We start from the raw sequence: 22,543 nt of genomic DNA, 5'->3' as shown, positions 1-22,543 counted from the left end.
AGGATCTGATCGGCTGATCAAACTGTCAGTCGGAATTGGCAGAATCAGCCGTAGAAAAGCTGAGCGATTCTCCCCTCTTATTACCTGAACCATGAATCCAACTGTGAGTCGGTGGACAGCTGCACAGCAACCACTCTATAAACACAACTGGCACAATACAGACAAACACACAGGGCCTGATAAGATTAATAGAAATGTTCTGGTGTCGCTGTTAATGAACAAAGTGGTGGGCAAGCTGTAACTATGGCAATGGTCATTAATTACTTGGACACATGACTCTAACATGAAGACTCACATTATATCAAGAGCACATTTTATCGGCTCTCTACTTGTCGTTTTGCCAACGTATCTGTTTCTCTAACCTCATATTAGGGTTGCACGATTTTGAGCAAATATCCAATTGTGATTATTTTTGGGTGATATTGCAATTGCGATATGATTTGCGATATTAGAAGGAATGATGAAAAATGATTATGGTGTGATTCTTGAAGGGATCTGTACCAAACAAAAGATGTTTTCTTAAGTCTGCAACTATGCCTGCATTTGTCTTGGCTTGTTTAATTGACACTGTTTGATTTCAAACTGTTTTTATTGATTATTATTGAATAAAGAATACCATCTATCAGGAAAGCAGTGACTGGTTCACCGGCTCAGCTTGTTATCGATGATCTTTAGTAGACAAAGAAATCTCTCAACTGTGGTCCAGTTGAGTGATGTTCAAGGTCAGATTTTCCGCTGGGGTCTAAACTGGGTCTTGTTGCTCTTTCTACTGGGACCAATCAGCCCTTTTTTTCGTTGACCGCTGACTAATTCATGGCCGGCAATAAAGGAGACGTCAGTTTTGACGAAAGCGGGCCAGAGGGACCCAAGAACCACATGAGGTGAAAAGGAAAGCAATTTCCTGGTCGACGGCTTCTGTAAGCGTGGTGTCATTTTTAGCAGTTTTAATCATGCTGCCCCCTTTCACAATGGACATCACAAGCTACAGTCACTTTTCATCTGGATGCGGGGCTTGACTCCATTTTAATATGACCCCGGGGGCTGACAATACAAATGGTCAGAGCGTGAATTTACACACTGTGGCTATGAAAAAAAGAGGCTCCTAAAATATTCATATCCTCACAAGGATCAGCCAAAGTCAAAACAACAGCTTGCTTATGCAGCGACATGAAACCAATTAGCGTGATGGAGCCCATCTATACGCCATAAAAAGCAGCGGGGTGCGATGGAGCACCCTCGCCCGGCGCCTTCCTTGGCTGATGGCTTTTCTAATCAACAGTGCCTGCTGTTGTTCTGGTCGTTAAAGCAGCAGGGTTGACTTGGTTGGCCATCTTGCTGATTATAGCACTGCTAGCTCCCACCGCGGATCCATAATTCAAAGCCTGGATGTGCTACGGTTTCACAGGCCAGCCTGCCCTGGTTGGCTCTCCCTGTTCGCTCCACTAGTGTGTGCCAAGTGGCAAGCGCTGCCAAGAGACAACCAACAAAAGTCAGCAGTCGTGTAGACATCAACTGCTTTTATAGGCACTGGTTTCATTACACCTAAACGGTGGCTCGGATCACTAATAAAATGACAAAAGAGCAATTGGAAATCTCAATCATATAAAGGGCCTACAGTTCACTGGCTGTCACTCAGACTGTAATAACACATAAAGTTTGATTAGAAGCTAATTGAATGGTTCCCAGTGTTGTACCAGTAAAGTATTTACTCTCTATGATCATCACAAACAGGCTTCCATCTGCTCTCATTGCCAGCAGTAAGAGAAACTGACGAAATATCTTGTTAAACATTTTAAGTGTAATTAACAAGAAGATAAATAGTCACTTAAGCAGATAAATACAGCTGCTACAAATAAAGCCTGATAAATTTATGAAAAGGAAAGCCAAAGAGAGGCAGATGGAGAAGGAAATGTTCTATTTTTAACAAAACCAGGGTCTGAATCAGAGCGATACCACCTGTACACACTGCTGTCACGTTTTATTGCTTACATTTGTGTCTTGTCTTTATGGCTTTGGCTTCAAAGGTCAAGAGGTTACAACCTTTTTTTATCGAGCCCACAGGGTTGACCACGCATGTATTGGAGAGATTAGCTTTTATCTGTGGGTCATGTGTGTCATATCTAAAGTGCATGTCCATCTCTTCATCTTGCTTTTCCCCAGAGACACCACTCTATTTAACCCTCATCTCCATGTGACATTGTTGTTCCCATGAAAGCATGTTTCCAATTCCAATTTTGTGAAATTGTGTGAAACTAAGGGGATGATCATCAAGGCACCACCAAGGCTGTATTATTTTAATTCTAGAAAATATTGCATTGGATGTAGATCTGCGTAAAAATAGGCAAAGGAAGCATTGGCGAGAAAATAGCAACATTTCTGGCTGGACTGCAGCTCACAAAACTTGGACCAAGCTATGAAACTAGGCAATCTATTTCTAAAATGAAACGAGATTCAGCAGTGGCATCTCAGAAGTAGATTTTGGTGGATTGTTTTGATGGAATAACGTAACGTTTATGAGCAGGCCGCCATGCTGATTCCTGTTTGAAACGGCAAGCAGAAAACCAGAGACCAATCCAACCAAAGGTGCATTCAACGAGAGGCTGTGTGTCACCACTTAAACGGCCAGTCGAGTGGAAAAGCGAGTCCCCTAGTGTCCTCGCCGGACCTGGTGGACATGTACCGCCGGATTTAACATTATAGACGTGACCACTGACTATTACTGTAACAATTTAGCCACAAATTCACAGACTGGCCATACACGGTCCAGATATATACTCAGTTTTGACCGAGCCTTGTTTAAAAAATGCCTAAATCCTCTAGTTGGATTCACACTAAAAATGATCACTTGATCCTCAGGCAACTGGCTACACTGTGTGTGTGTGTGGACAGCTGGGCTCTCTCTGTCTGCATGCATTTCCCCACATCCCCATCCCTCATCGTTGGGTTGCACAATGACATAACCGCAGAGTCGTTTAGCAACGACATCTGTGTGCTGCGTCAAGAACACATCAAAGAATAAAAGGATCAAGATCACAAAAAGAAAGCAATCAGGTCCAAGCGGTGACCTTTACGGGGCAACCTTTCAAGCTGCTCTTTCAGAAACGCAACCAAAGCTTTGGAAAGTCCAGCGGGCACAATTGCGGCTGGTTATCCGATAGAAAACCTCAGAGCTGCCCTCTCTGCACCCCAACAATGCTACTGTATATCCCGTTTCAGGGGCTCTCTGTGATCGGAGGTGTGTGTGTTGGATCACGGCGTACCTGATACAGGGTGCTTGATAGCAAGGTCTGCTCTTCATTTGTGGTTACATAAGACGTCTGGCTGTGGCAAACGAATGCCAGATCAGCACAGTCAGACGGGGGGGTAATTCAGACTCAGACGCTCCTATGTGCACCTGCAGACATACACACTTGCAATAGGATTCCCAGCCACTTACGCAACGCAACAAGAGATCTTGAAAGATCAAGAACTGGGAGACAGAAATCACATTTCTTTCCTTCTTTCTGCCACCTGTCCTTAAGGCCAGAGGTCGGCCATAACACACAAACTAGGACAATTGCCATTTACCAAGACAACAACACACGATGCACACACATAATCAAGTTACAGCTCTGTGGTATTTGTAGGTCAACATCTAGCCACAAGCTGACCATCTGAGTGCCAGAGGAACAACTTAAGAGCTGTCCAGCTTCACTTTGGCATAAAAGAACGAGGTAAAAGACGGAAATCTCAGGATTAAAATCAGGTCATTTGGAAGCGTAAAGAGAAGGCTGCCTTTACTCTGGCTCATATGTGGCCTTGTTCAAAGTATGTCCTTATGCCTGCTACAAAATGAAGTAACATTCCTCTCTTAAAAATGAAAAACATCATAAGATATTGTGAATTTAGGATTCTGATGACTCTCCTTCTAGTCATTCTAGCCACACATCCGTGTTCCTAACAGGTCATTATGAAGTGAAAACAATAATGACTGATAAACATTCTGTAATGCTGGAATTACAGTCTGCCAACAAGCATGAAGGCTCAACAGTTGCAGCTGCTGCTGAAACATCGGAAACAGGATAAATTGCTGCCCTCATATGAAGCATGTGAGGTTCCAGTTTTGATATGGAAGTACGTATCCTTCACTTTCAGGTGGTTTAGGTCGGGAGAACACTGTTGCTAGGCGACTGACATCAAAAAAGGTGAATGATAATTTTTGCATTTCAACAGAACAGCAGACTTATCTTCTTCCGATACTTAAAATAAATAAATAAATAAATGACCTAAATGGGCTTAAAAAAACCCAGTTGTATTACTTTTGTAAATGTATCAACCGAGCATCTCCTGTTTTGTTGTTCTTTTTCTATTGTATTGATAATACATCAACATTATATAGTGTTATGATTTACTGTAACATAATTATTTAGCTCTCTCTATAGCTAGTTTTTCTGCCTTTAATCTATTATACCGTATAAAAGAAACCTGTTTTGAACCTCTGGTAAGTAATGCCCTGTGCAGGGTCCTTCAGAAGGTGGTAGCAGCAAGCTGTGCAAGGATCCATTTAGTGTCAAGTTAACTTCACGCCCATGTTCACACATAATGACATCAGTAATAGCAGATTGGTGCTAAACAGCAGGCTATTTTCAGCCATTTTAGTCCATTTTGCTTCCATCAGACATGACAGAGTGGGAGATGTCATCTGTGTGAAACACAAAAGCAGCCATTAGTGTTTCCAAGAAGCTTCAAGTCTTCTGCGGCCAGAGCACAAAATGAACTTTCCACGGGGTTTTAGAAATACACTGCACTCTGTTTTGATGAAAGATCTCTCATGTACTGGAATAAAAACAAACAGAATGGAAAAATGGCCACGAATCCTAGCAGCCCCATGAGACAGCTCATTACACAGACAACAGAATTCTTGGGTGGATGAAAAATAGATAAACAAAGAGGGTTTTGAGGAGGCAGAGTGCCAAAATGAAGTATCCTTTAAAGATACCAGTGTGCATATCTACTGTTGAGTGTGCTGATATCATTTAGTGTGCAGAACAAAGCAGAACAAACAGTATTAAATTATTGGGAAAACATTTTGCTTTCTCTCTGTTAAGTTTATTTGTCAATATTACACTGCTTTATTGAATACTCGATTCTGATTCGTCAACCACAGCGTTGTACGGTCTGTTATTTCTTTATAGCAGACCGCTGCTATGTATAACAGACCGTTGCTATGTATAACAGACCGTTGCTATGGGCGGAGTTCTGATGTCAAATTATAGATTTCTTAAGTAAGTAAGCGGGATATTGTACAGCTAGCGGGTCACTGTTGTGGAATAATGGGTCCACGGCATCGTCTTGTCGGGGTTTATTACATAACAATGACCGGCTCCCTTACTTAGTGTTCAAATGTCACAGTTTGATTGACATTCTTTGGCGCATATGTTTAATTTCCTGTTATTACAAAACAATTATGTTAAACAATTATTGATCTCTTGTAACCGCAAGCAAGTATAAAAACCATTAAATGTTATGTTCACTTTACACTCAAGTTCTTAAAATGAGAAAATACTCTTTACTTTTCATTTGTAAAGTATTTAATTCACACAGGGGTATACAAAAATAGGTTTTACCATGTGGTTATTTCCTATAGGCTATATATTTATTTATTGAATTACCAGAAAACATGCTATATTGTGATTTAAATGATATCGTTATCGAGATATGAAATGACCTATATCGTGATAGAAGATTTTGCCCATATCACCCAGCCGTACTGTATATCTTGTTTAAGTCTCCGTGTGTTCGCTGTTTCGTCTGGCTACAAGATAATTGGGCACAAGTTCCTTCAGCCCACCTCATGTGGCACTTTTATCATATATAATATTTCTGGATGCAGCCCTCAAAACTAACAAAATAAGGTTGTTGTTTTTAAAATGACTCAGCTATTTCTGATCTGCCACCGCTGTGGATAAGGTAGGGTTGGGTCACGCTACTTCCTGCTTAAACATTTCCGTCGCTTTCGTTTTCTGGAAAGGAGGTCTCGTGGATGAGCCTCTCCAGACAAACAACATGTTGTTATGACGGGGGTATGACACGTAACACAACCTTAGAGACTTACTCCCACTGGTTCCTTAAAGCCCAAGACATATGGGAGATCTTTGTAAACACCCTTCAATCACTAGCTGTAAATCTGTCTGTCCTGATCTGCCACCGTTTTCTCTTCCCGCTCACCACGCATGTTATGTTTTGTTTTTTTTAGCTCTTATTCAGTTCAATTGGTCTATGTCTTAAAGGGGCACTGCATTTCACCTCTACTACTGGGTCCATACAATCTAAATTTACAGTCAACAGTTACATAAAAAAAGCCAACTACTAACTAACAGCAGGGAAAGAATACGACCAAACTGATAGCCGGTCACACTGCTATCTTATAATCTTCATGTGTGGCGTCAGCCTATAGTTTACGTTAGCATCTGTGTGTTTGTGCCACTAACCGGGGGCTGTACGGTACTCTTTGATAGTTATTGGCTTGGGTCCGAGGTAGCAGAGAAGGGGGAACAACTTCTCAGATCCGGCCGGTGTAAACCCCAGCGCCGGGTGCATGTTGGTTGTTGCGAGAATCAACTTACAACCTATTATGACCTATCAGACGGCACATTGATGGCCCCGCGGCTGGCCTGTACTTCCTGCTTGTGTAAGAGGTATTAGGTGATCATGGAGAAAGCGAGGGAACATTGTACTCGTGATTCTGTTACACAGAACAGAGCAGCGCCAAATGATGTGCTCTCAATTTTTCCCTGAAATGGAAAAGATGTTATGCTTGCGTAATGTGTAACATAATTAGTTGATGAGGTTACAGTGAAAGCCCTTTGGGTAGTTCCTTCCTTTTCATCAACACCCTGTGGACCGCAATATGACTCATAAGACGCCCAAGGACACAGCATGGTGTGAAAAATTCACATTACACATACATTATGTAGTTGATTATGAAACAGCTGGATTGCATAATGCAGTTTTTTAATCAAATTGCATAATGAAGTCATTGTGATTCCTAGGTGTCTCCGGGTCCTTCAGGCTAAAGCCTAGCGGTGCTCCCAGAGGGGTTAGTCGGGAGTAATAAGTGTGTTTACTTGAGTACTAAAAGCTGTTCAGGAGAACTCACAGCAGGGCCACTCCAGCGTCTAGTCTCCTTCAGAGGACGCTTGTGGCGAGCCGCCACGCCCTGCCCTCTCAACGAGATTAGGAGTAGAAGAGCAGGCAGGGCACTGAGAGGGATCACATTTAACCCACACAAACATGCACAGACCCACACACAATAGCCCTCGTTGTAAAAGAGACTCGAGGGAGGGGCAGGGATCAGAGGAATCAGAGAGAGTGTTGCTCGGAAGCAGAAGTGGAGTCAAGAGAAAATGAGGAAAGCGAAGATTATCCACTTCCAGACAGTCTATTTGTGTTGACGTATTAACCTATGGCTTTGCGGGGAAGTAGGACTACCTTCCGTGTGTGTCCCAGAATAAACTCTTCTGTGCTTCTTGTTCATTTCTGCGTCTCTCCGCTGTGCCACTTCTATTGCCATTTTAGGTCCAGGTCTCGTTCCTGGCTCTGTCTGTGTGTGTGGAGGTTAAATCTTCACAGCTAAGAGGGACATGGCTATTTGTAGTTCCTTTCCCTCTCTTGTTCAACCCTGAAGCTATTCAAACAGTCTGCCTCGTAAAAAAGCCTCTGCATGGACAAAGTGTGCCCTTTTTCACGTTTTCACCCAGATTTCTAACTAGGCTATTATCGTGATGAACTGTGTCGGAGAGAACATTTTCATCAGCCAAGAGCCGGGGGAATGGGGGACATTAAGGCAACAAGGGAACTGAGTCATTTTTATGCAGATTCTGATGCACTCTCCTTCACTCTCAGTCCAGCAGTAAGCTTTCTCCAAATAAAATCAAATTTGATGTGTTTGCACAAGAAAACAAAGGTGGATTTTTCATTCAATGTCAGGATGGCTAGTGGAACTTTTCACAGTTTTTGCACAGCATTTTCTATTGCCCCTCAGTGCACTGCTGCCTTGGCAGGCTCTATTCAGTAAAAATGAACATGAAGTATTGTAATTGGACGAAGGTATATTACAACGTTATCAAGATGTGTTCAAATGTAATTTTGTAAAATTTTGTTTTTGGTGAGAAACTTGAATAAATACAGTTGTTTAAAGATAGATTTCAAAAGTAGCAGATAACATTTCTGAGTGGCAGAAATACTTGGAAAAAGTGAATTTCAGACCCTGTGCCATGGTAAAAGAAATGTCCTGCCATGTCTTCGCACTGCGTTTCCTATGCAACATACTGATGTTTGCTTTGTGTTTGACAGCAGCAAATTAGATTTTGTTTGGAGTACAACGCCTTCCTCATTCACAGTAGCTAGTTTTCCAGGGGGAGCTGTTTTTGCTGAATCAGGCTAACTACAGTGCAGCCTCTAAGGTGAAGGCAATTTGAATCTCCTTTCACTGACAGACCTGTGTAGAGGCTGCTGGAAACTCTACACTGAGCACTTGAGGTGAGGTGCTTTGTACTCCACAAAGGCAGAAAATGTGCCAATTCATGGCGTGCTGTAATCAAGTAGACTTGTATTTGGAGCAGGTTGAATGCTGCTTATTGTTTTAAGGGACTTGATCTTTACAAAAGGAACCGAGAGGCAAAATGGTGCATTTTTGTTTGCCTGCTGGCTGACATTTTCTCTCTCAGGGATCAGAATGAACCACCTGTCTCAGAGGATGTTTTTCAGATAAACACATGAATGAATACATGGTAGGAAAGTCTTTTTTAAAGAGTAACTTTGGTATTTTTCAACCTGGACTATGTTTTTGTGTCTAACTGACTAATAGGGACTAACATTTCTGAAATTGGTCCAGCATTGAGGGAGAGCGACGTGGACGGCAGCTGCTCACAGGCTGTAATATGGTTCTATTGGGGCAAGCTGGCACCGTGATTTATGTCCACTAAAAGTGCTTGTTTTTGCCATGACAGGCTCTGATTGTTATTATAAGTGTCTGACAACATCATGGAAAAACTCTCACAAAAGGAGAAGTCTCGTTCTGAAATCTGGCAAGGTGATGTGTTGCTGGAAGACAACGGTGGAAAAGTGGAATACATCCATGGTGGAAACTTGAGTGTTTGTTGTGTTGAAGTATAGAAAGTGTAGCTTAGTGTTATCTAAAAGATTTTCAATGTCATAGCTGAATATTTAGATGATTTCCACAATGTGGTTGAGGTCTTTGAATTTCGCCCGTATTTATTTGAGCCAGAGTATACAGATATTCAGATTTCATAACAAGACTTCCCCTTGATCTGGTTTTGGACACAATAACAAAACAGATTGGATCAAGAGAAAAGTAAGAAAAACGTTTTATATCTCTGTAGGGTCCGTTCATTTTTACATTTCGCGACTGTCGGTTACAACGTTATTCCTCAATCCTGGACCAATTTCAAATATTGTTGTAACCATTAGTCAATTTGACACAAAAACATGGGAAAATAGGGTCCAGGTGGAAAAATACCAAAGTCACCCTTTAAGTCCTCCATTATCTGCACACAGAATTGTCACTCGCACACATGAAATGTCAACATCAATACCTTGTTTGATAAATCTATTGCTACTACACTTACATTCAACCCCAAATTACATTAAGAAGCCTGCCAACAATCGAGCCGAACAAATGTTGCTTCAAAGAGCATATTAATTACAGCTAATTAATCTCAAAACAACCAAAACAGAGCCTTCTTCCCCTGTTGTTTCTCCTTATGTAGGACTGTACTACCGAAGAACAAACAATGGCCCTGACCTTGTCTATGTGTCACCATGGAGACAAGGCCTCACCATAAAGCATTCCCCACTGTGTGCTGCTGACAGGCAAGCCCTGCCGAAGACATGCTCAACAAGTTCGAGTGCTAAGTAAGACACATCCTGCTGGGTGTAAACACTCATTCCTACAAGCAAGACGTTTAACTCTACAAACTGTATGAATACATCTACAAACAGATTTGGAATAAGGGAGCTGTGTAAATGTACTAAAGCTAAAAAGATGATTTACGGAATTAAGTGTATTCTGTAGTGTATATAGCTAATTTTGATCAGTTATCCTATCCAAAGTACACTCTAGATCCCTATCAAGAGTATGTATACCACAGCCACAACAGTCTTTTGTAGAGTGAAATCAGTAGTGATATAAAATGGTCCCCTCGCGTGTCTCTTTCATGAGGTTGAGCGACCATCTTTATCCCTCGGGGGATAAACATAGTGTTCCCGTTAGCCTCTTAAGGAGGGATGACATCACCTCTCCTTGTCTTTACTCCATCAAGGGATGGAAAACACTGTCCGACCAGGGTTACTCTCAGTTTGGTCTCAGGTCAGCTGAGAACGTAAATACAATCAACTTTTGAAATTAAGTTAACTCAGTTTCCAAGATAAAATTCCACTAAAATCCTCTACCTGTATGTTGTATACTGTTTGAGATAAAAGCCACTTTCCTACAGTATGCTGGTAAGACTATATATTATAATGTTATGACCATGACTGAATAAAAATAGCTCAACCTGAGTCGTTTAATATCTCATTCATAGATCCACCTCGCTACACCTCTGACCTGTGTACTACTCACTCAAGGACAAGAAAAGCCCATTGAGCGTAACAGGTGGTCTATGAGAGGCAGTGGCTGGATCCCCTGAGGCGGTCGGTGAGGGACGAGTAAAGCCAGAGAGAGAGAGAGAGAGAGAGCAGGTGGCAGAAAGCTTAACCTGAGCTAAAACCCATCTAATGAGCTCATCTCTGCAGGCTTAGTCAGCTTCAAGTTGTCTGTTTTCTGCCAAGAGAGCCAGATCTGGGTACTCTCTCCCAGTCGGCCCAGTCGGCCACCAGCCCCCTGCTAATCCGTCTGAGCACTACATGTAAGCCATACGGCTATCGCTTGTCTGCCTGTCTCTCAAACAAAGTAATCAGTACATAGTGGGATTGAAGTTATTTGTAGGTACAGTACATATCTGCATATATTTGTGTGTGATGGCTAGGGCAGGAGTGGTAAACAGATTCAGTCATCCTGTAGTCTATAATCTCACAACATGCCTGTGTTGTTGTGACCTATCCCCTCCATTCATGTCACGGCAGCCCAGGTAAACCCTTCTCAAGACACAGGTAAACAGCAGCTTCCCACAACCGCACCGTCTCAATAACAAGTGTGTATATTGTAAGCTCCGCTAATCCTTCGTGTTAAACGTGCCTGATTGGACCTGATATAACCCCACAGAGACCATACAGCAAATCTGTCAGTTTGTAATTCTCTCCACAGACATAATACAGTACGAACTATGCTATTCAGGTATAAAATCAACACACTGCAAAACACTTTTTTTCTAGCTGAGGTGGAGACAATAACAAAGCCTCGTTATGGTGGCTGTGTCAGCACCACATCTACTTGCTTACCACTCTAATCCCCTGTGTCCAAGCCTGTTTTAATGATGTCATGGCAGACAGAAGTGCTGATGTTGTCCTTAAGACTTGGTGTAATTGAATTACTTCTGAGAGGACAGACAAACAAACCTCGGCGCCGTGGATTATCAGTTTATAGAAGAGTTCTCTAGTAAAATCCTTCAACAGCAAGAACAGCCCGGACTAATCACACACTTGCATGAATATAATGTTTCCCTCCAGCACTGCAAAGCTGTTGCTATGCTGTTACTTTCCTGAATTCGTCTGCCCACCACCAATATGCCCACTACACCGCCTCAATCAGCCTACACTGAGCGAGGAGACATCTCAGCAGGTTCCCAGTCACGGTACTCATTATCATTTGCACTCCCCTCATCATCATCACACACTCACACCGTTGGTGCTGCTAAATGGTCTCCAAGAGGGACCGGTTCAAAAGCGAGGGCTGCTGGTAAACAGGGTCCTTGTGGAGTGGTATGGTACGTCCTTCTCATATGGTCACATGGTAACAACCTCATTACATACTGCGCGCACAGTGGTCATGCTCTAAGGACGGGATCCTCTGAGTGGGAAAACGCCTCTGTTGTGTGACAATAATCCAAGTCCCGTTAGTTTCGTTTTTGCATTGCTAGAATAAATAAATCCCAAATATCTGGTTTAAGTTATATGATATGTGTAAGACTAGCCCTCTGCTGTTGTGCATGACTATCGTCATCACAGCCAATCTATATTCTGTTCATTCAGAAACATTCCTGTCATGGTTTACTCTAATGAAAAACACAATTAGCATAATGGCTCCATTCAAAGCAGTTTACTTGCCAAATAAATTAGATAGACATCTCATATTGAGTAGAAACAAAACAAGACTGTTGGGAATAGAGTGAACAGAGAGGCATCATTTTGTTAGTATAGTATTATTGTTTCATTATCTATTAATCTACTGATTATTTTCTTGATTAATCAATTGTTTGTTCTATAGAATGTCAGCAAATAGCAGAAAATAACCATCAGATTTTTTTCCTAAAACATTATTTGATGAATTAATTGATTATCAAAATAGATGCTGATCCATTTTCTGGTAATCAATTAATCGTTTCAGCTCTAATAGAACTAGGGATAAAGTGAACTGATCATCCAATCAGCTTATATCGTGTAACATATGGGTGGAATTATAGCGAGCAATGTTGTGGAGACTGCAGTTAGCGGTAGCGCCAGAAGATAGCAACAGCAATGTCTTAAATTGAATAATAAATGAGCGAAGGCTGGTGTGTTTAAGCTAGCAAAGCACTGAGGGGCAATAGCCAGTGAATGAATATAGCAGCACTGTCATCCAATTGCAACGGGGCATTTGTTTCAGTAGAACTTTCTGTTCCATAAATGTGTCTTTGCTGTAGTTGGTGCACAGGGTGGCATTAATGACTTAAAAGCAAACCAATTTCAAGACAGATCTTACAAGATTTTCCTCCCAAAGCACTGAAATATTGTTCTCAGAACTAAATTTGCTGCTGAGAAATAAAGAAATAGAGAAAAACAAATCCTACAGCTTGATAGTATGAGTAAAATGGCTGTTGTGCTTAAAGGGGAATGCTGTTTACAGGTCTTAGTGGGTACTTTTGTGGCTCCAGAGGGAGCTGTGTGGAGTCTAATAAATTGCTTCAAGTGTCCGTTTGGGCAGAAAACTACAAGTTTGAAAATGAAAATAAATCTGGGGGTGTGGCATTAGAAAGAAGTGAGTTTACCATACCTCTGTAGCCGCTCCTAATCTCTACTTGAGAGGCTATCTGTGCGTTCCAATAACCAAACTACCATACTATTTAGTAGGCCAGAAAAAAGATTAAGTATGTCAAATGCAGAATGCCAAAAATACCAGAATATCCTACATCCGGCCGCAATTTTCTTTTCAGGCTAGAGGGTGAAAGTTCAAGGCGTAATGTTATGACGAAGTAGTATGTCCCAATTGTATGCATACTGCAGCCTATATTAGCCGCTACTAGCATAACACGGCCGAACCTCTGACTGAACTGTTGGTGGTTGAGTTGCATTGTGGGTAATGTGACGATAACTGGTTGTGCTGCATCGATTTTGTTCTTTTTTTTCAACAATCCATCATGAGTCTGATGGAAGAGCACTGCTAAATTGATGCAGTACTCTTTCAAACAATTAACTGACAGAAAATGACTGCCTAACTGTGGGATGAATCCATAACAGAGATGATTACTACTTGCTGCCCTAGTTGTAACTCTTTGTTATCATTCAAGTCAGACAGACACTAGGAGATGTTTTATGTAAGGAGCGTTACACAGCTCTGCAGTGGTTGTCTAATTACACCCAAGGCATTCACTAAGGCTTATGAAAGAATCTGACTTTCATTCAGTTGTTAGAAAGGTCAATCTCTCTCTGCTACAGGTCTGAGTCATCCAGCTTTCATTTACAGATGAAATATGACATTTTGAGCTTTACAAATGAGCTGTTTTGAAAAAAGAGCTGTTGGCTTTACCGAGGTCCCTGCAGATACCTTATCTGTGCAGCCTCATGACAGGCAGGAAGAGGGTTCGGAAACAGAGACACACACCCACTGACCCCATCACTCATTCACGTGCATGCATACTGTATGCACACAGAGGTAAACAGGTCACTGACACACACACACACACACACACATACACACACACACGACGGCCATCTCACCTGGTCATCCACTTTGTGGGCCACGATCGTAGCCGCCTCCTCGTGCTCGGCATCGCTGAGCGGTCGGACCCTCAAGGCAACCTGCGACACACAGGGTGAAATTAGTCCTCCTTGAATTCAATCAACACAGAGATGTTTAATTTACTGAAATTAAAGGTTAGAAAATGAATTGATGAGTAGGCACAACATTTACAGCACACAGGAGTACTTTAGCTTCTACAATAAATTAGTTCTTATTTACAAAGCATGTGTGTGTGGAGTCTGTATTGACTCAGCTGTAGCTAGAGTTGTAACTGAATATGTACATGAGTTGAGAGTACTTGTGAAAGTGCTGAAAGAAAAGTGTGGAACAGGAGAACATTTTGGTTTATTTGTCAGTTGCAGCGTACAGTATGTGTGAATTCCTCTAAACTTTTTAACATCAAAATCAGTTTACAATAGGGGTGTAAGAAAATATCGATACACATGAGTATCGTGATATTATGTTTTGTGATACTGTATTGGCTCTCTAGAACACTGTATCGATTTTTAATTAACCTCTTAAAAATCCGACGGCCCGCTGTCAGGCCCGGACGCTATTCAATCTCTCGGAGGTTGTAGCTGGCTCAGTTTTTAAGATGGCGTTAAGGTACTTCACGGCCAGATTCTTGCCAATACACAGCCCTAGTTTACAAGTCATGAAACCAGGTGAAGTCCGGGAACCATCACCTTAACGTGGTGGAGAGGTTTGTGTGTCCCTATGACCCTGAGGGCTGTGTTGTCTGGAGCCTCGTGCTCCTGGTAGGGTCTCCCATGGCAAATTGGTCTTAGGTGAGGGGCCGGACTAAGAATGGTTCACAAAAAACCCAATGACGACACGAGGCAGAGGAGGAGTTACCCGGCCCGGAGGAAGCCCGGGGCCCACGTCTGGAGCCAGGCCCAGACGGAGGGCCCGTCAACGAGCGTCTGGTGGCCGGGCTTGCCACGGAGCCCGGCCGGGGATACCCCGAAAAAGGAACGTGGCACCCCCCTCCTCTCCATCCTGTGGGCTCACCACCTGCGGGAAAAACCGCTTGGGTCGGGTGCGCTGCCACACGGGTGGCAGTGAAGGCCAGGGACCTCGACGGACCGGACACGGGCGGCAGAGGCTGGCTCTGGGGACGTGGAACGTCACCTCTCTGTGGGGGAAGGAGCCGGAGCTTGTGCGGGAGGTGGAGCGCTATCAGTTGGATCTGGTAGGGCTTACCTCTACGCACAGCCTCGGTTCTGGAACCGTACTCTTGGATAGGGGTTGGACCCTATTCTTCTCTGGAGTTGCCCATGGTGTGAGGCGCCGGGCGGGTGTGGGGATACTCACAAATCCCCGGCTGAGTGCCGCTACGTTGGAGTTTACCCCGGTGGACGAGAGGGTCGCCTCCCTACGCCTTCGGGTTATGGGGGGGAAAACTCTGACTGTTGTTTGTGCGTATGCACCAAACAGCAGTTCGGAGTATTCGGCCTTCTTGGAGACCCTGAATGGAGTCCTGTATGGGGCTCCAGTAGGGGACTCCATAGTTCTCCTGGGAGACTTCAACGCGCACGTGGGCAACGATGGAGACACCTGGAGTGGCGTGATTGGGAGGAACGGCCTCCCTGATCTAAACCCGAGTGGTCGTTTGTTGTTGGACTTCTGTGCTAGTCATGGATTGTCCATAACGAACACCATGTTCGAACATAAGGATGCTCATAAGTGTACGTGGTACCAGAGCACCCTAGGCCGAAGGTCGATGATCGATTTTGTAATCGTATCATCTGATCTGAGGCCGCATGTTTTGGACACTCGGGTGAAGAGAGGGGCGGAGCTGTCAACTGATCACCATCTGGTGGTGAGTTGGGTCAGAGGGTGGGGGAAGACTCTGGACAGACCTGGTAAGCCCAAACGCGTAGTGAGGGTGAACTGGGAACGTCTGGAGGAGGCCCCTGTCCGAGAGATCTTCAACTCACACCTCCGGCGGAGCTTTTCTGGCATCCCTGTGGAGGTTGGGGGCATTGAACCCGAGTGGACGATGTTCAAAGCTTCCATTGCTGAAGCTGCGGCGGTGAGCTGTGGTTTTAAGGTCTTAGGTGCCTCAAGGGGCGGCAACCCTCGAACACCGTGGTGGACACCGGTGGTCAGGGAAGCCGTCCGACTGAAGAAGGAGGCCTTCCGGGATATGTTATCTCGGAGGTCTCCGGAGGCAGTTGCAGGGTACCGACGGGCCCGAAGAGCAGCAGCCACTGCCGTGACGGAGGCAAAGCAGCGGGTGTGGGAGGAGTTCGGAGCAGCCATGGAGAAGGACTTTCGGTCGGCACCAAAGTGCTTCTGGAAAACCATCCGGCACCTTAGGAGGGGGAAACGGGGAACCATCCAAGCTGTGTACAGTAAGGATGGGACACTGTTGACCTCAACTGAGGAGGTAATCGGGCGGTGGAAGGAGCACTTTGAGGAACTTCTGAATCCGACCAATACGCCCTCTATGGTAGAGGCAGAGCTGGAAGCTGATGGGGGACCATCATCAATTACCCTGGTGGAAGTCACTTAGGTAGTCAAACAACTCCACAGTGGCAAAGCCCCGGGGGTTGATGAGATTCGCCCTGAAATGCTGAAGGCTCTGGGTGGGGAGGGGCTGTCTTGGATGACACGTCTCTTCAACACCGCGTGGAAGTCGGTGACAGTGCCTAAGGAGTGGCAGACCGGGGTGGTGGTTCCCCTTTTCAAAAAGGGGGACCAGAGAGTGTGTGCCAATTACAGGGGTATCACACTGCTCAGCCTCCCTGGTAAAGTCTACTCCAAGGTGCTGGAAAGGAGGGTTCGGCCGATAGTCGAACCTCGGATCGAAGAGGAACAATGCGGATTCCGTCCTGGCCGTGGAACAACGGACCAGCTCTTCACTCTCGCAAGGATCCTGGAGGGGGCCTGGGAGTATGCCCATCCAGTCTACATGTGCTTTGTGGACTTGGAGAAGGCATATGACCGGGTCCCCCGGGAGATACTGTGGGGGGTGCTGCGGGAGTATGGGGTGAGGGGGGCACTTCTCAGGGCCATCCAATCCCTGTACGCCCAAAGCGAGAGCTGTGTTCGGATCCTCGGCAGTAAGTCGGACTCGTTTCCGGTGGGGGTTGGCCTCCGCCAGGGCTGCGCTTTGTCACCAATCCTGTTCGTGATATTCATGGACAGGATATCGAGGCGTAGTCGGGTGGAGGAGGGTTTGCAGATCGGTGTGCTGAGGATCTCATCGCTGCTTTTTGCAGATGATGTGGTCCTGTTGGCATCATCGGCCTGCGACCTCCAGCACTCACTGGATCGGTTCGCAGCCGAGTGTGACACAGTCGGGATGAGAATCAGCACCTCTAAATCTGAGGCCATGGTTCTCAGCAGGAAACCGGTGGATTGCCTACTCCGGGTAGGGAATGAGTCCTTACCCCAAGTGAAGGAGTTTAAGTATCTCGGGGTCTTGTTCGCGAGTGAGAGGACGATGGAACGTGAGATTGGTCGGAGAATCGGAGCAGCAGGGGCGGTATTGCATTCACTTTACCGCACCGTTGTGACGAAAAGAGAGCTGAGCCGGAAGGCAAAGCTCTCGATCTACCGTTCAATCTTCGTTCCTACTCTCACCTATGGTCATGAAGGTTGGGTCATGACCGAAAAAACGAGGTCGCGGGTGCAGGCGGCCGAAATGGGTTTCCTCAGGAGGGTGGCTGGCGTCTCCCTTAGAGATAGGGTAAGAAGCTCAGTCATCCGTGAGGAACTCGGAGTAGAGTCCTTGCTCCTTTGCGTCGAAAGGAGCCAGTTGAGGTGGTTCGGGCATCTAGCACGGATGCCTCCTGGGCGCCTCCCTTGGGAGGTGTTCCAGGCACGACCAGCTGGGAGGAGACCACGGGGAAGACCCAGGACTAGGTGGAGAGATTATATCTCTACTCTGGCCTGGGAACGCCTCGGGATCCCCCAGTCAGAGCTGGTTAATGTGGCCCGGGAAAGGGAAGTTTGGGGTCCCCTGCTGGAGCTGTTGCCCCCGCGACCCGATCCCGGATAAGCGGTTGAAGATGGATGGATGGATGGAAACCAGGTGAATAATGTCTTCTGTGGCCTTCTGTGGAGGAGCTTTGTCAAGTCTTAGGAAATATCCCTGGAAGATTACATCGAGATTATCTTGGTTTGACATTTCAGAGTATAAAATGTACTGCAAAAAAGGGGATGTAGAATTTGAAATATGTAGGGATATAACCGGGCAGGGACAGTCTAAAGAAAGTGTAGGATCCAGTCTTATCAAAGCTTGACCCAGAGTAAGGACTAAAAGTCTGGATATCCTCAGCAATTTTGACCATTTAAAAAAGAAAGAAATTTCTCTATTACACTGAAATGCAATACAAACATTGCATGAGTAATCTTTTAAATGTCAAGCACAGGATGGAAGAATTCTTTCCAGTCAACCAGATAATAAAAAAACAGTCATATTTAGATGGTCCTGGGTTTTTTCTGTGTGAATTTTGTATATTACCCCTGTTTTTACATGTTTTTTCTCTCTAGTTTCACGTCCCACAGGCCAAACACATGCAAGTTAGGTCAATTGGAAACTCAAAATTGTCAACAGATGTAAATATGAGTATAAAAGTGTATGATTGTATGTGTGTAGGTTGGTGACAGTGCACTTAAATGCCACCGCTACCTTTAATGTAATAAAGAGGTATAGAAAACAGATGGATGCATAGATTGATTATCCAATTAAACTCCACATTTAATCACTTCACAGCCTAATTAATGTAAATTTCTCCTTCAAAAATAAGACACAAATCAGAGTGATGGCATTTTCCTCACAATCAGCAACACTCAAAAACACACCTGCAATCTAAGGGGGGAAATTAGCCTTCCCTTATGAACACTGGGTAGCATTTGGCAGAGACAAAACCACTAATTGGGTGGAACATTGCATTATTACATTAATACACTCATGCACGGCCACCTTGTCGTTAATTTCTCTCCCTTTCTTCCCATAAAAACGTTCACAGATCATTAGGAAAGCGTTCGATGGGAGTAAATGGGACGAAAACAGACAATCACAGCGGTGGTGTCATGAACCAAGAGGCTGGCATGCATGTGACCCACAGACATACGCAGTTAAATAAGAGGAATGCAAAGGGGAATAATAAAGCACTCTCTCTGTCAACACCCTGTTGAAAGTGTATTACATGCTGGACAAGGGAGAGGCCAGGCAACTGAAACAGCCACTTTAATTATTCAGATATGGGTGCAGTGCAGGTCGTGTAAGGCTGGAGAATGTAAAATATAACACCAACAATGGATGCTGTTAGGAATATTAAAAGAAAAGTCTAGTTTAGAGTCTAGTCTAGATAAAAAATACACTTTGTTAGATACACCTGTACAATATAATGCAATCCAATGCATGCAAACTGGGGATTAGTAAAAAGGGGATGTAGAATTTGAAAGATGTAGGCATATAACCGTTAAACCATCAGGGGCGATTCAAAGAAGGTGTAGGATCCAGACTTATCAAAGCTTGACCCAGAGAAAGGATTAAAGTCTGGATATCCTCATCAATTTTGACCAATTAAAAAAGAAAGAAATCTCTCTAGAGTAGACCTGTACAATTTAATGCAATCCAATGCATGCAAACTGGGGATTGTGTAAGGCTGGGGAATCTAAAATATAACACCAACAATGGATGTTCTTAAAAATATAAAAAGAAAATCTAGTTATTTAAAAAAAAAATACAGAAAAATATACTTTATTAGGTAATAGTAACTTTATTGATGCTGAGGGAAATTCAAGTTTCCAGCATCACAGTACCATAGTGCAAAAACATGTTAGTAAAAAGGCAGTAAAAAAGTTAGTAGTGCAAAGTACAAAAAAATATATCAGATATAAAAAATACAGATGAAGAGATGAAGAAAACTGTTAAAACTGAATATAGTGCAGGGTAACAGCTGTGATACACAACTATTAAAAAAGTGAATATAGTGCAGAATAGACTGTTAAAAGTGAGTTTAGTGCAGGGTAACTCCAGTAGCTTAGTCTATGAAAGTGCACTGTATGCATCTATCTATCTATCTATCTATTATATCCAGAGGTGTTTTCCCCTAATATGTATTTAAATAGGAAGGAAAAACAATAAGAAACACCTCTTAAAGAAATGTAGTCCAGTACAACACCACTTTGACCTCAGTAATCTGCATTTCAAACAATGTCAACACAAACTGGACATCATATAAATAGACTTTATGGCTGTATTGGATTGCATTAGATTGTATAGGTGTATCTAATAAAGTGGCCACTGAGTGAACAGTTAGCAGCACATTTCTGTTTTTACTGTTAAGATTTACTGTTAATAAACAGTAACAACAGCTTAAAGTGTAAAAGGGAAAACTCATGTAACCTAAAGGATAACAACATTACAACTCAGAGCATTAAAATCAACATTAAAGGACATTATAGTAGTGTGAACTCACAGTTAGTTGGTGTTCCTTTGACTCTCCAGTGTCCTTCATGGTCACCAATGGTTCCCAACGGTCTCCAACGGTCAGAGTGAGAACGATAATGAGTCAACGGTTAAACGGGACACTGGACCGTCCTCCTCTCTGTCTTCATGTCTTCACCTGCATGTCAACAAACACCTGGACACACACTCAACACCTCTGTGTATAGCTGGTGTAAAGGCTTCAGACAGCAGTTAAACAGCCTCACGTCGTGTCTTCTTGTCCACTTTAACGACCTCTCTTCGTCTTTAACTGTCAGTCCACCGTCTCTTGTTTTCTCCCTTTAAAGTGCGTCGACGCTCCGCAGCTCGTCCTCTGTGTGTTTCAGGTTAGAAACACGAGAATGATAATTCACCTGGCAGCAGACGGAGAGCTGGAGAGAGAGAGGTGGAGGTGGTGGAGCAGCCCAGCAGTCCACCTGCTCTACAGTCACTACTCTGTCTGGTGTGGTCTGGTGTCCTCCTCGCTGCTTCTCTCCGCTGTCCTGCTGCTGCTGGTTGTTATTAGTGATGTGTAGGTTACGAACGAGCCGGTTCATTGAGCCGGCTCTTTTAAAGGGACTGTTTGTAAGAATCAGAAATGCTTGTTAACAGCAACACCTGTGGCCGTTAAGTCAACGAAAGTCAGCGTCGGGCTCGTGCTTGTGCTTGCTCTACATAGACATGAACAAGCATCGCTCAAAACAAGCGATGCAGCCCCGCTGCAGGAAGAGAAACGTTACCGTCTCCGACCGGGTGCCGGTGATAACGTTTCTCGCTGCGGAGCCCCGTCACTTCATAAGACACAGAAAAACCTCTGTTGGTCTGGAGGAGCTGCAGCATTTATTTCTGCACAAACATCCACTAGATATTCTCAGAGCTAAACTAACTCTTCTGCAGTGTGTAGTGAGCGCGCATGCACATCTAGAGGTGGAGCGAGACAGCGAGAACGCACGCATGAAGGCAAGCAGGCGGCGGAGCAGAAACTTCAGCCAAACGCGAGCGCGCATGTATCCCGACCCGGTACATTTATTCGTTTAAAAAGTTACAAACAGTCCCTTTAAGTGATATATGAGCAACATACTAATCATAGGTCAAAACAGCTAAAGCTAAATTTGTCTGAATTATAAAAGGCAGAAGTGGTAAAATGAAGAGCCGTTTGGGAGCCGAAAGATCCGGCTCTTCTTGGTGAGCTGAGCCAAATGATCTGACTCACTAAAAAGAGCCGAAATTCCCATCACTACTGGAGATGCGCGTTCTGTCAAGCTAGCTACAGCTAGCTACATAATGTTAACAGCTACTTCCGCTTATAAAATAAAAGCCTGGATTGTATTGTTTTTTCTTTCACAAATGCACAGTGGTGGAATTAACTAAGTACATCAAGTACTGTAATAAGTACACAAAATCGAGGTACTTTACTTGGGTATTTTTAATTGTATGCAAGCCTACTTTATAAGGTTAGCTTGCTTTTACTTCTACTCCACTAACCTTACCGGAAGTTATTGTAGACTACTTTATTTTACTCCACTACATTTATTTGACAGCTTTACTTTGCAGATTTAGATTGTTAAATAAATCAACGAATAATAATAACAGTAATAATAATAATAATAATAATAATAATAATAATTATTATTATTATTATTATTATTTATCTATTTAATAATATTTTTCTGAAATTATATTTTGCATTGAGAGTACTTTCACCTGTTGGTATTTTAAGTATATTTTAATGCTAATACTTGTATATTTTTACTCAAATAACATTTTAGATGCAGTATTTTTTTACACTGTGGTATTACTTATTTTACTAAACCTATGTAAAATATCCTAATACTTCTTCCAGCACTGCAAATGCAAACATATATACATTATAGCTGCTGGCTACACGTTAACTTCTTTTTTTTTTATCTTCTTAAGTGTTCCATATTAACCTAATATCT

The 22,543-nt window shown here is 43.5% G+C and overlaps 1 protein-coding gene across 2 annotated transcripts in view; it reads right to left on the bottom strand.

Moving 5' to 3' along the window:
• The window catches only part of kif19 (kinesin family member 19), a 39,846-nt gene extending 18,771 nt beyond the window's left edge, over positions 1-21,075 (bottom strand). For both annotated transcript variants that reach the window (XM_074619779.1, XM_074619780.1), the window contains exons 1-2: positions 20,596-21,075; positions 14,134-14,214 (exon numbers count right to left, since the gene is read on the bottom strand). In XM_074619779.1, coding sequence (XP_074475880.1) covers positions 14,134-14,214; positions 20,596-20,634 — 120 coding nt within the window. In that variant the 5' untranslated portion in view covers positions 20,635-21,075. The remainder of the gene's footprint in view (positions 1-14,133; positions 14,215-20,595) is intronic.
• Positions 21,076-22,543: the final 1,468 nt, after the last annotated feature.

The sequence above is a fragment of the Sebastes fasciatus genome, chromosome 20, assembly GCF_043250625.1.
Source record: "Sebastes fasciatus isolate fSebFas1 chromosome 20, fSebFas1.pri, whole genome shotgun sequence".
Taxonomy (NCBI): domain Eukaryota; kingdom Metazoa; phylum Chordata; class Actinopteri; order Perciformes; family Sebastidae; genus Sebastes; species Sebastes fasciatus.
This window is presented reverse-complemented; position numbering and strand designations above follow the sequence as displayed.